Source organism: Cololabis saira, chromosome 19 (genome assembly GCF_033807715.1).
Source record: "Cololabis saira isolate AMF1-May2022 chromosome 19, fColSai1.1, whole genome shotgun sequence".
Taxonomy (NCBI): domain Eukaryota; kingdom Metazoa; phylum Chordata; class Actinopteri; order Beloniformes; family Belonidae; genus Cololabis; species Cololabis saira.
In genome coordinates, this window is record NC_084605.1 from 33,798,736 (window position 1) to 33,811,069 (window position 12,334).

Here is a 12,334-nt window from a genome sequence, read left to right on the forward strand (position 1 = left end):
GTTAATCCGGCTCTGACAATACAAAAACATGTAACGGTGATAATTGCCCATAGGAGTGAGTGTGTCTGGGTGTCTGTCATAAACGGCCTTGTAGCGGACTTGACCTACCAGGCTGAGGCTGTACCACTGGGACAGGCTCCTGACTATTGATAATAGATGGATGGTTACCAATATCTCAAAGTATACAGTCTGAGTTGTGTGGTTATATTCAATTCAAATTGAAATAAAAAAAAAAAATACTTCATCAATCCCTGAAGGGGAATAATTAATAGCATTTACAGTTCCATACATTCCCGAAGATGAAAGGTTGTGTGAATTATGTGAACTTAATGAAGTGGAAAGTGAATCACATTTTCTATTGCCCTCTGTATGATGAACTGAGAACTCCATTATTTACTGAAATGTCTGTTAAAAACCCACAAATGTTCTGGCGCTCTGATGATGATAGAATGGACGGGTTGTTTAACTTAACTCGTTTTGTTTCTGAAGCCTGGATAAAGCGTCAGGATTGTTTATATGTTTAATTGGTACAGGGTCTGTTGTCTGGCTTTCATTTGCTTTATGTTCCTTTTTCTTTTTTTGGTGTCTTGAAAGCCCACTCGGGCTGGGCAATTCATGTGCATGACACGTAAATAAAAACTTAAATCAATCAATCAAAATCAAATACAGTTGTGTGAAAAAGTGTTTGCCCCCTTCCTGATTTCTTATTTTTTTGCATGTTTGTCGCACTTAAATGTTTCAGATCATCAAACAAATTTAAATATTAGACAAAGATAACACAAGTAAACTCAAAATGCAGTTTTTAAATGAAGGTTTTTATTATTAAGGGGAAAAAAAATCCAAACCTAAATGGCCCTGCGTGGAAAAAGTAATGGATGTGCAGAGAAGGAGAATATGAGACAACTCCCAACATCTTTAATACAATGTCACAATCATTTGTAATCAGTACTGGAGTTGAGGGGGTATGAGGGGGGATGGCATCCCCCCTGAAATAAAAACAGTCCAAAATCATCCCCCCTGTAAAACTGCCATCCCCCCTTTCCATCCCTTATGTCATTTCATCAATGAATGTGGTTTTACTGCTATTTCAACATTTAGAGTCATCACCAGAAAAATAACACCAGAAAAATAACTAATTTGACCATTTTCACCTGTTTCAAGTAAATTTTCACTTGAAATAAGAAGAAAAATCTGCCAGTGGGAAAAGATTTATCTTTTTATTACAAGCAAAAAAATCTTGTTCCACTGGCAGATTTTTCTTCTTATTTCAAGTGAAAATCTACTTGAAACAGGTGAAAATTGTTGTTTTTTCCAGTGATGAGCCTTGATTTAAGTGTAATGAGGTTGTTTTTTTACGAAAATGAGACATTTTAACTAGAAATAAGACAAATATTCTTGTTAAGATTTTGAGTTTTCGCAGTGATCCATTTTACTTATCCTGTGAAGGACAGAGGCATATTGATAAGTTCAGAAAACTGTTTTTTATTGTTGTGTTTTGATGTATTTGATGTAAGTCCAGTGGATATTTAAAGCTTACAGAAGGCTGCATTTAACTGCTGCTACGTCATTCCTGCAGTATTTCTGCAGGTGTTTTGGTCAGTGCTATTATTTGTAATATATTATATTATTTGTAATCAGCACAAATGATCTGTCCCCATATGATAAAATCCACCATCCCCCCTGATTTTTTTTTTACAACTCGAGTACTGTTTGTAATGTAATATGCCCAACATGTGTCGTATACAGGGATTGAATGGTCAATGCGGTGAACGGACCTGCAGGGGGCAGCAACGCGCCGAGGCTGCAACACCCCTGTTGATTTATCCTGCAGAAGAAGAGGACGTCACAACAACAACCAGGAGGGGGATAAAGATAGAGACATCTCATTTACATCAAAGCTGCATTTCTGTTTTCCACGTGTATACATTAGTATTTATTTCTTTTTCAAGAAGCAGTAAGTGTGTTTCAACATTTTACACCCAAGCAGCCGTCTGCTAACAACACGCCAATTAACGCTGGTCGTAGCTGGCTTGTTGAGTTTAAAAACAGACAACCCGTGAAACTTCAGTTGTTTTTATTATTGTCTCTCTGCAGGTAGTGATGGAGGGCTCCAAGTCGTCCAGTACGACGACGCAGGTGAGCTTCGTGTGCCAGCGGTGCTGCCAGCCGCTCAAGCTGGACACGTCCTTCAACGTCCTGGACAGACTCACCATCCACGAACTCACGGGTAGTTAATAATACTGTACATCCATGGTAGGACCTGCTGGTCTGAGGGACAACATGAGTCCATGGGCCAGACCAGAGATCAGCACCACTCAGTGACAAAACCTGCTTATCGTTTTTGAAAAGATCCATGTCTAGATGATATTTTGGTATGATGACCCTTCCTGAGTGGCAGCTGGATCATCCTGTATTTGCATGATAAAGACCAGGGCCCAGATTCACCAATATGTTCTTAAGAACGATCTTAAAAAATGTCTTAAGATCTAAAATTAAGAAGTTCATAAGAAAGTCCTTAAGTGCGATTCCTCAATATTTTCTTAAGAACCGTCTTAACAACTGTCATTTCTTACGAATTTCTTATTTTTCCTACTTAAGAACTTCTTAAAATATGTCATTGCATTGCACGCTCCAACAAACAACATTTATACATGTAGTTTGGTCTTAACCGTCAGTCACTCACTAAACATGGAGAAGGAGAAAAAGAGATGCAGGAACTTTTCAAGGTTATGGTGGATGAGATTAATGTGCGAAAAAAAATACTATTGGGGAAATTAATAATAATTAACTACCACACTAACTAACATGCTAACAAACAGTTAACAGGCTCTTTGTGTAATTAATTACAAAGTATATCCTCAAACTACGACCTACTAGTCTAAACTTGTCTAAAATGTGTTGAAAAAGGTGATATTACAGGCTTACCTTTTCACAGAAGAAATTTTAAGACAGGTCAAGGTTGTCTTAAAGCAGGGGTGTCCAAAGTCGGTCCTCGAGGGCCGGTGTCCTGCATGTTTTAGATGTGTCCCTTTTTTTTATCAAACCATGATACAAGGACCTTGGTCATCAACAGAACTATCCAGACTTTGATGACAAGCTGGTGACAACCGTTAATTAGAATCAGGTGTGTTGATGCAGGAAACAACTAAAACATGCAGGACCGACTTTGGACACTCCTGTCTTAAAGTGAAGAAAAAAGTCAAGAACAAATTTGAGAACTTTTATTTCAAGAATACCATTTATTCTTAAGAAGAAACTTAAGAAGAAAGTTGAGAAAATACTTGATTGAGAGAATATGACTTCTTCTCTTTTTTCTTCTTAAGACTGAACACAAAAAAATGACACTTAAGAAGATTTTTTTTTTCTTAAGAATGTTTTGTGAATCCGGCCCCAGTTTGTGACATCAGCCTATTGGCATTTATAGTTTCATAGGAGCCTAATGATGCTCTTCTAGTTTAAGGCTCACAATGACCTGTAACAACAATATAGTAGGGGTATATTATACATTTCCTGAATCCTTATGGTCCTGTGAGTATTCCAGTTTTTGTATTTTGTGTCTCTTTTGTTCCTAGATGACACAGGGATAAAATATAGCATGTCTTTTAGGCGAAAATTGTGTAAAAATGTGTGTTGTTTATAGTTTAAAGAGCTGCAGTGACCTCTATGTTGGTCAGAAAGATTCACATCTTAGCTTAATTGAAAATGCTTAAAAGGTCCCCTTTAAAATGATACCAAAGACAATATAGTGAAACATTGACAGATTTCCTGTACATGAGTCTAAATCAGGACATGCACCACAGCTAAAATGTAATTTTCTGAAGGGGGTGGGTAACTTCATGAGCTGATACCTCTGATCCAGCTGCCACTCAGGAAGGGTTATCATACCAAAATATCATCTATAGATATTTTCAAAAATCACAAGTAAGTTTTGTCACCTTGAATGGTACTGCCAAGTGAAATGTTGGGCTCTGGCCCATGGACTAAAGTGAGGGCTTTGTGTGGATTGTAGTGAGCGTGTTGACTTGTGTCCTCCTCAGCCCCCCTGGTAACGGTGACCCCCAGCAGACAGGCGGACAGCAGCAGCAGCCCGGGGGACCGGCCTCCCGAGGTGGGTGCTGCTCACCACTACACAACATGAAGGGCCACTAGGGCTCTGAACACTTTCCTCATCATCCCAGATTGTTTAGTTGACCGTGAGGAACCTTTAATGTGAACCAAGCGCTTCATGGTGGACTGTCATGAGATCCAGCTGATTAGTTTTGTTGCCTTTCCACATGACAACTTTAGAGAATGATGTCCACAGATTTATTATTAGGCAAGGCAAGTTTATTTGTATAGCACAATTCAACACAAGGTAATTCAAAGTGCTTTACATCAACATTAAAAGCAGCAAGACACAAAAGTTGTTAAAAAATAAGGGCAGTAAAGTACAGCAGGTAAGTATTTAATTTAAGAGTACGCTTCAGTAAACAGTAATGTTTTTGGGCCTGATTTAACCCTTGTACTGTCTTTGGGTCAAAATGACCTCATTCTCCTGTCCTTCCTTCCTCCTGCTCTCTCCTTCCTTCTCCCTTCCTCTTTTCTCCCTTCCTTCCTTCTTTCTTCCCTTCCTTCTGTACTCCTTTCATTCTTTCTTTCCTCCCTTCCTCCCTTCCTTCCTTCCTTCTTTTTTCCCTCCCTTCCTTCTTTCCTCCCTTCTTTCCTTCCTTCCTTCCTTCCTTCCTTCCTTCCTTCCTTCCTTCTTTCCTCCTGCTCTCTCCTTCCTTCTCCCTTCCTCTTTTCTCCCTTCCTTCTTTACTCCTTTCATTCTTTCTTTCCTCCCTTCCTCCCCTCCTTCCTTCCTTCCTTCTTTTTTCCCTTCCTTCCTTCTTTCCTCCCTTCTTTCCCTCCTTCCTTCTTTTCTCCATTCCTTCCTTCCTTCCTTCCTTCCTTCCTTCCTTCCTTCCTTCCTTCCTTCCTTCCTTCCTTCTTTCCTCCTGCTCTCTCCTTCCTTCTCCCTTCCTCTTTTTTCCCTTCCTTCCTTCTTTCTTTTTTTCTTTCCTTCCTTCCTTCCTTCTTTCTTTCTTTCTTTCTTTCTTTCCTTCCTTCCTTCCTTCCTTCCTTCCTTCCTTCCTTCCTTCCTTCCTTCCTTCCTTCCTTCCTTCCTTCCTTCCTTCCTTCCTTCCTTCCTTCCTTCCTTCCTTCCTTCCTTCCTTCCTTCCTTCCTTCCTTCCTTCCTTCCTTCCTTCTTTTCTTCCTTCCTTCTTTCCTCCCTTCTTCCCTTCCTCCTTCCTTGACCCGAAGACAGCACAAGGGTTAGAGGATCTACAGTTTGAGCAGACCTCAGGTCTACAGGAAGTTTGTTGTTGAACGCTGCCTCACCTTGCTTGGTTCTGGTTCTGGAACCACAACAAACCAGATCCAGATGAACCTCAGGGGTCTGGGAGCTTCATAGGAACTAACAGATCCAGCATGTATTTTGGTCCAAGACCATTCAGGTCTTTGTAGACCAGCAGTAAGATTTTAAACTCTATCCTTTGACTCAGTGGAAGCCAGTGTAGTGATTTCATGACCGGTGTAATGTGGTCCAGTTTCCTGGTGTTTGTTATTAGGTATTAAAGGAGACAGAGGCTACTCTGGTCTGGGTTTGTGATGTTACAGTACTCAGCATATATAAAAACGTATTTTCAAACTTAGGGAACAGGTGCATGTTTGTGTTATGTATTGATTTGGCGCTCAGATATATGCATTTACGTATGCACTTACCTAAATACTGCAGGCAACGACCAATATGTTCCTTTCACAGCCTGTTCTAATATTTCTTTGGGGTAGAAAAAAACAACAACTTTAACCTTGTAAACTGGCCATCCTGTAATTTCTTTTGATTCCTTTTCTTCTTCTTTTTTTTTTACAAAAGCATTGGTTTTCAGAGTTGCCCTTTTCTTCTAGGAGGCTTTTGTAGAAAACAAGCAAGATGGAGTGTCAAGAAAATACATCCCTCCTGCACGGTGAGCAACCAAGACTATTCACCTTTGAAACATCACTGAGTTATAGTGAAGTACATTGCAGTAAAGACAGCAAAAGAGAGAAAAGAACAAATGAGGTGTGAAAGCTTTCATAGTTGCTGCATATCCTGCAACGTTGACTCAAGCGTTGAAATCCTCCTTACAGGATGATGTCAACAGAGAGTGCCAACAGTTTCACGCTGATTGGAGATGCATCTGATGGTGGAACCATGGAAAACCTTAGTCGTAGACTGAAGGTAATGTTTACGCTCATATACAGATACATTTAATTTCAGTTATCTCAAAACTGAAACAAGTGTTGGATTTTTTTTTTTTTTTTTTCATTTTTACGCTTGTAGGCTCGTCCAACAGGGTGTTTTCTGCGTGACAAAATCAGTGACACTTTTGCCTCTCACCCTGTCTCACTCAGGTAACCAGTGACCTGTTTGACATCATGTCAGGCCAGACAGATGTGGATCATCCGCTATGTGAGGAATGCACTGACACTCTGCTGGACCACCTCGACACGCAGCTCAACATAACAGAGAACGAGTGCCAGAATTACAAGTAAGGCACAATAAAGTTGAACCGCTTTGGATGCCAGTTTTCTTTTTTTTATACTTTATTTTTCTATGTGCCACACCATAGTGACGTTCAATATAACAATAACAAAAAAACAACTAAAATACATATAGACATAAGACAGACACCAACCTCAACATTTACACGAAAACGAAAAAAATATTAAAAGGACATATCTAAACAACAACAACAAACACAAACAAAACAAAAAGAGGCATAACATGCCTTTAAATACCTTCTAACCCCCTGTTACCTCCCTCCCCTAAACATCCCTTAAACTTCACTATCGTTTATATATACACTAAAATTCATATTTTCACAAATCCTCATTTCAATTCTTATTTCATAAACACAATACAATTAGAGGGAGAGAGACGCACCATGAGAGCAAGTAGACAAGCAAGTACATGACAATACCTCCAAAGATAATAACAAAAAAACAAAAAAAAAAGATAAACAAACAAAAAACATGAAGTGCTCCCCGTTCAGTTGTTGACCCCTCCATATATCTATCCATCAAATAATCCATTGACTGCTGTACTAAGCTTTTAGGTACAGTTAGATCTCTTCATGTCCTATACTATCTTAGCATTTCACCCCCATTTTTTTATATAGCATTTAGCCCACAGCATGTCTCTCATTCGAAGATTTCCTCTGATTTTATACATTAATTGCTCCATTTCTTTTACTTGTTCCATTAAGTCTCGCCATTTCTCTAAAACTGGACTTTATTTCTGAAGCCAGTTTTTTGTTATGAGTTTAAGAGCTGTTATTCTTAAAATTCTTGTAAGGTACTTATCCTCAGTTTTAACTATCTCTTTTGGCATTTTCCCTAACAAAGCGAACTCATAATCGATATTTAAGTCCAATTTCAAAATACCGTATTTTCACGACCATTGGGCGCACCGTGTGGAAAGGCGCACCCTCAGTTTTGTGTGTAATTTTGGGATTTAAAACACATATACGGCGCACCGACCTAAAAGGCGCCGTCTACAGACACGGAGCGCGCGCACACACGCGCCGCAAAACACACACGCCCGCTGTTTCTGCATTAAAGAGCTCCGCTCGGCAATTTCTGTCCATCAGCGTGGCAGGCAAGCACAACAGTAAATTACGACTTTTCATACCCCGTTGTGCGTGTCGCTACCGTGCTGGTCCCGTCCTCTCCACCGCGCCGGGCGGTCCCCGTCCTCTCCCCCGCGCTAGCCTACGCGTAGGGTACGGCGGCGATGCGCACCCCCGTCCTCTCCACCGAGTTATTCACCGGGATGTCGAACGTGAGCGGCACCTCGTCCATGTTGGTGATGTGTCTGGGCTGGATGCGTTTGTCGGTGATGTGTCGGCTGCAGAATGAGCGGAAGCTCTCCATCTTTTCCATGTAATCTGCCGGGCGCTGCTGCTACGCTGGCACCGTTTCATGAAGCGAAAGCACCAACACGGACCTCCATGAAAATGTTCAACTTTCATTTCTTCCACCCGCTCTGTGCTTCACACCCTCCCCTTCCCCCATTTAACGTCTGAGGATGGTCTCTATCACGTCCGCAACTCACGGGTGCTTCACACGCCCCTTCTCCCTTTACCGCTCTCATGGTGGCCGTCCGCCTTACATTACCGTAATACAGGTGATAGATACGGCGCACCGTTTCATTGGGCGCGCGGCACATTCTTTAAAAAAAATAAATGTTTATGTGCGCCTAATGGTCGTGAAAATACGGTACAACAGATTTCTTTGCAAATACTTGGACGCCAGTTTTCACTCACATTGTGATGTATATTCAGGCAGTGTCTGGAGCTGCTGTCTAACCTCCGGGTAGAGGAAGAGGAGACCTTGCTGGCAGAGTTGCAGCACCTGAAAGAGGAGGAGGAGGCCCTGGTTCAGGGGCTGGAGGCCGTGGAGGAGCAGAGAGCTGCCGTGGCTCAGGACCTCACCCAGAGTAAGATCCAGTCTCTGCAACTGGACACAGAGGAGCAACAGTGAGTGGACGAGCAGCGTGGATGTAGAGATGTGACATATTATAAACGATACAGTACCTAACAGCTCCATCTGCCCCCACCGCTCTTTGCTCTAAGGTACCAAAAGGAATACAGCGAGTTTAAACGGCAGCAGCTGGAGCTAGATGATGAGCTGAAGAGTGTTGATAACCAGATGCGTTACTGCCAGATTCAACTGGATCGTCTGAAGAAGACCAACGTTTTCAATGCAACGTTCCACATCTGGTACAGATACTTGTTTATTCCCTTTAAATAATTAGATTTTCTGTTCACAAATCAGCAGAGGTTTGGTTTGGTTTGGCCCCAGACATAAAGGTAAACCAAACCCTGTTAGCAGATAATGTGAATTGTTTGTTCTTATTCTAGGCACAGTGGCCAGTTTGGTACCATCAACAACTTCCGTCTGGGTCGACTTCCCAGCGTCCCTGTGGAGTGGAATGAGATCAATGCAGCCTGGGGGCAAACCGTGCTGCTGCTGCACGCTCTGGCCAACAAAATGGGGCTGCGTTTTCAAAGGTGCACTTTTTTATTCTTGTATGCTTGAATTCAGTAGTGATCCACTGGATTTGTCAGCTGAAGGTAAATAAACTTTTAAGGAAGTGTTAGAACAAGATCACTTAACTTTGTCACAGTAAGTATTTCAATCACTAAATTACTTTAAAGGAAGTCATTTACTCTGTAATAATGTAATTTCACCTTAGGGGTTAGAAAAGTATCATTCAGTTCAATTCAAATGTATTAGTTTGTGTTTTGTTCTGTTTATTTAATGATCTCCCTCTAATAGCTGCTATGCCAGTTTTCTTCCAGTGGTTACAGATGTTATTGATGTCAAAACATGTATTAATATTAAATTCATATTAATTATAGATAAACACAATAATTATATGTATTGTTGCATCTAGATCAGGGGTCGGCAACCCGTGGCTCTAGAGCCGCATGCGGCTCTTTAGCGCCGCCCTAGTGGCTCCTGGAGCTTTTTCAAAAATGTTTGACCTTTTTTTTTCTCCCTTTTTTCTCTTTTTTTCTCCTTTTTTTCTTCTTTTTTTCTTTCTTTTTCCTTTCCTTTTTAATCTCGACATTTCGACTTTTTTCGCGACATTTTGATTTTTTTCTCGAAATTGTACTTCAACATCTCGACATTTCAACCTTTTTCTCGACATTGCGATTTTTTTCTCAACATTTCGCCTTTCGCCATTTGCCTTCATTCTAAGGCTTATACAAGACTTTTCATTTTTTGCGGCTCCAGACATATTTGTTTTTTGTGTTTTTGGTCCAATATGGCTCTTTCAACATTTTGGGTTGCCGACCCCTGATCTAGACATATGATGCAGTACTTTCTACTGACTTTCTTTGAATTCAGTTCAGCAGCATTTGTTTCTGGAAAATAACTTATTTTTTTTTAACCTTTACATTTTTGTCAGTCTGGATATCAACAGTAGCTTCAATTTGAACAATACCTCTCCTGTCTCTCCAGGTACCGTCTTGTCCCGTATGGAAATCACTCGTACTTGGAGTCACTGACAGACAAGTCAAAGGTAATGCATTTTATTTTTTTAAACTCCCATCATTGTTTCAACTGTTATCTGGGTTGACGCTCTGCCCGTTTGTATCCAGGAACTCCCACTGTACTGCTCGGGTGGCTTGAGGTTCTTCTGGGACAACAAGTTTGATCACGCCATGGTGGCCTTCTTGGATTGTGTCCAGCAGTTCAAAGAAGAGGTGGAAAAAGGAGACACTGGATTTTGCCTCCCATACAGGTCAGATACCGGTACATGCAGAGTGGCCCCGTTTTCTAACGCATCGTTGCATCCATTAAGAAGGAAGCCGTAAATTCAGAGGGATGAATTCTAAACCACTGACTCAAATGTTACCAAAAAAGACTAAAGAATGTGCATCTTTTCAGTTGAGGCTAACACAATCTTCAAGAACACTTTAAATGATTCATTTAAAATATCAAAAAAAGGCTTTAAGAATAAAATCTACAGATATAAGTACTTTTAATTCCAGTTAGTCTTCATAAAAGCCTTTAAGCTGGGTATACACTGTGCGATTATCGGCTCGTTTTGAGCCGATTTTCCAGTCGTGCGACTATTTTTTGGATCGGGATGGATTTTGACCCAATCGTTGCTCGTGTCTCGTGCAGTGTACGTGGGGTAACGACGAGAGATTAACACCTCACGACGAGAGATTAACACCTCACGCGAGCTCCCGATCACGAATCGTGAGGTCGCAAGAAAATCAAGCGTGTTTGAAATCCTGGTCGCTCCTCGTGAAGGAATCGCACAGTTGAAGCAGCTACGACCCGATTGGACTCATCCTTTCACAGAGAGCATGCGCAATCTCTGATGTCACGTCAAAAACTATTATTTGTAGTTTAAAGTGTTGCAAATTCACATTACAAATCATGTTTTAATAGCAGAAAAAAAAGACTGCATTTCCACACACGGTGCGTCGCCGTGTACCCTACGCCGTAGGCTCTGCGTTGGTGTAACACGGAACCATAAATCAGCCTTTGGTGTGCGCTCTCTGCTGTTCTGAACACTTCCCTCCACCGAGACACAACTTTTGCGGTAAGCGTTCATTGTTGTGTCTAAAGATGATGCGCAGTGCCGACCCAATCAGAAACAGTACAGATATTTGGGGATTTTTTTTATATATATATAAAAAAATAAAGGATCCCCATAACCTTTGATCGGGTGGGCAGGACGCACGTTTGGGTTGGAACAGCTCACCCCTGCCCCAAAACCGGCCTTGAGTTCCAGTACAGAGAGGTCCGACGGGAGGATTATGATCATATATTGTGAGCAGACGGGTCACATCAGAGCATCGGGCCGTAGTGTGAGACCATAAATCGTGGGCTGTGAACTTTTGAACTCTGCGATCTAGTCGTGCAGTGTGAGATGAGGCTGACTCAAACAATTTAAAATATCGCACAGTGTATGCCCAGCTTTAGAGGGCAGAGTGTAATGGGCATTTTAACCTCTTTTTATAATTGACCTGATGTGAGGTCTGTAATTGCTCTTTTCTTCCGTGTCTCAGGATGGATGTGGAGAAGGGGAAGATTGAGGACACAGGTGGGAGCGGAGGCTCCTACTCCATCAAAACACAGTTCAACTCTGAGGAGCAGTGGACCAAGGCGCTCAAGTTTATGCTGACCAATCTGAAGTGGGGACTGGCCTGGGTCACCTCACAGTTCTACAACAGATGAACCCGTTGGACTTCATATATTGAATTCACACTGTTATAAACACCTAATAAACGAGTTTCATGTGATTATGAGTTTGAAGGAATTGCCTGTACCTTTTTCTCAAATCCTGCTGGACTGAAAGACGTCGTGATTGTCCACACAGTTGAGGGTCCTAGCTTTATGTCTGGTCTTTTGTTGTTGCACCGTGGAGATTCTACCTTCTTGGCCCTCTGACTTATCTACACAGTTGTAGATGTTCCCCTCAGCAAGCAACATTATACTTTTTGTTATAATCAGCGTCATTAAATAAGCTGACTTATACTGAACAAGCATTAAAAGAGTTGGACACATCTTAAGAAAAATGTTTGCACATTTGAGATTTCCATTTCTCCACTGTGAGGGGTATTTAATAAAATTATAGCAGAGAATTTAACTGGAGCATTTTGCATATTAAAACTGAACACACTGCCAACTGCATCACATCAATACATGGTTTGAATATGAAATGTTTAACGATGGAATTTACTTATTAAAATGTTTATGCTCTTAAAGATGTCTGTGTTTATTATTTAATACATTTGCCATCTAA

General features: G+C 41.1%; 1 protein-coding gene across 1 annotated transcript; it reads left to right on the forward strand.

Moving 5' to 3' along the window:
• The first annotated feature begins 1,825 nt into the window (after positions 1-1,825).
• becn1 (beclin 1, autophagy related) lies at positions 1,826-12,290 on the forward strand. The gene is made up of 12 exons (XM_061709184.1): positions 1,826-1,954; positions 2,095-2,227; positions 4,038-4,108; positions 5,929-5,987; positions 6,151-6,241; positions 6,415-6,551; positions 8,346-8,540; positions 8,637-8,783; positions 8,925-9,074; positions 10,033-10,093; positions 10,173-10,315; positions 11,598-12,290. Exons 2-12 carry the CDS (start codon positions 2,101-2,103, stop codon positions 11,764-11,766), a joined length of 1,350 nt encoding a protein of 449 aa, XP_061565168.1. The 5' UTR covers positions 1,826-1,954; positions 2,095-2,100; the 3' UTR covers positions 11,767-12,290.
• The last annotated feature ends 44 nt before the right edge of the window (positions 12,291-12,334 follow it).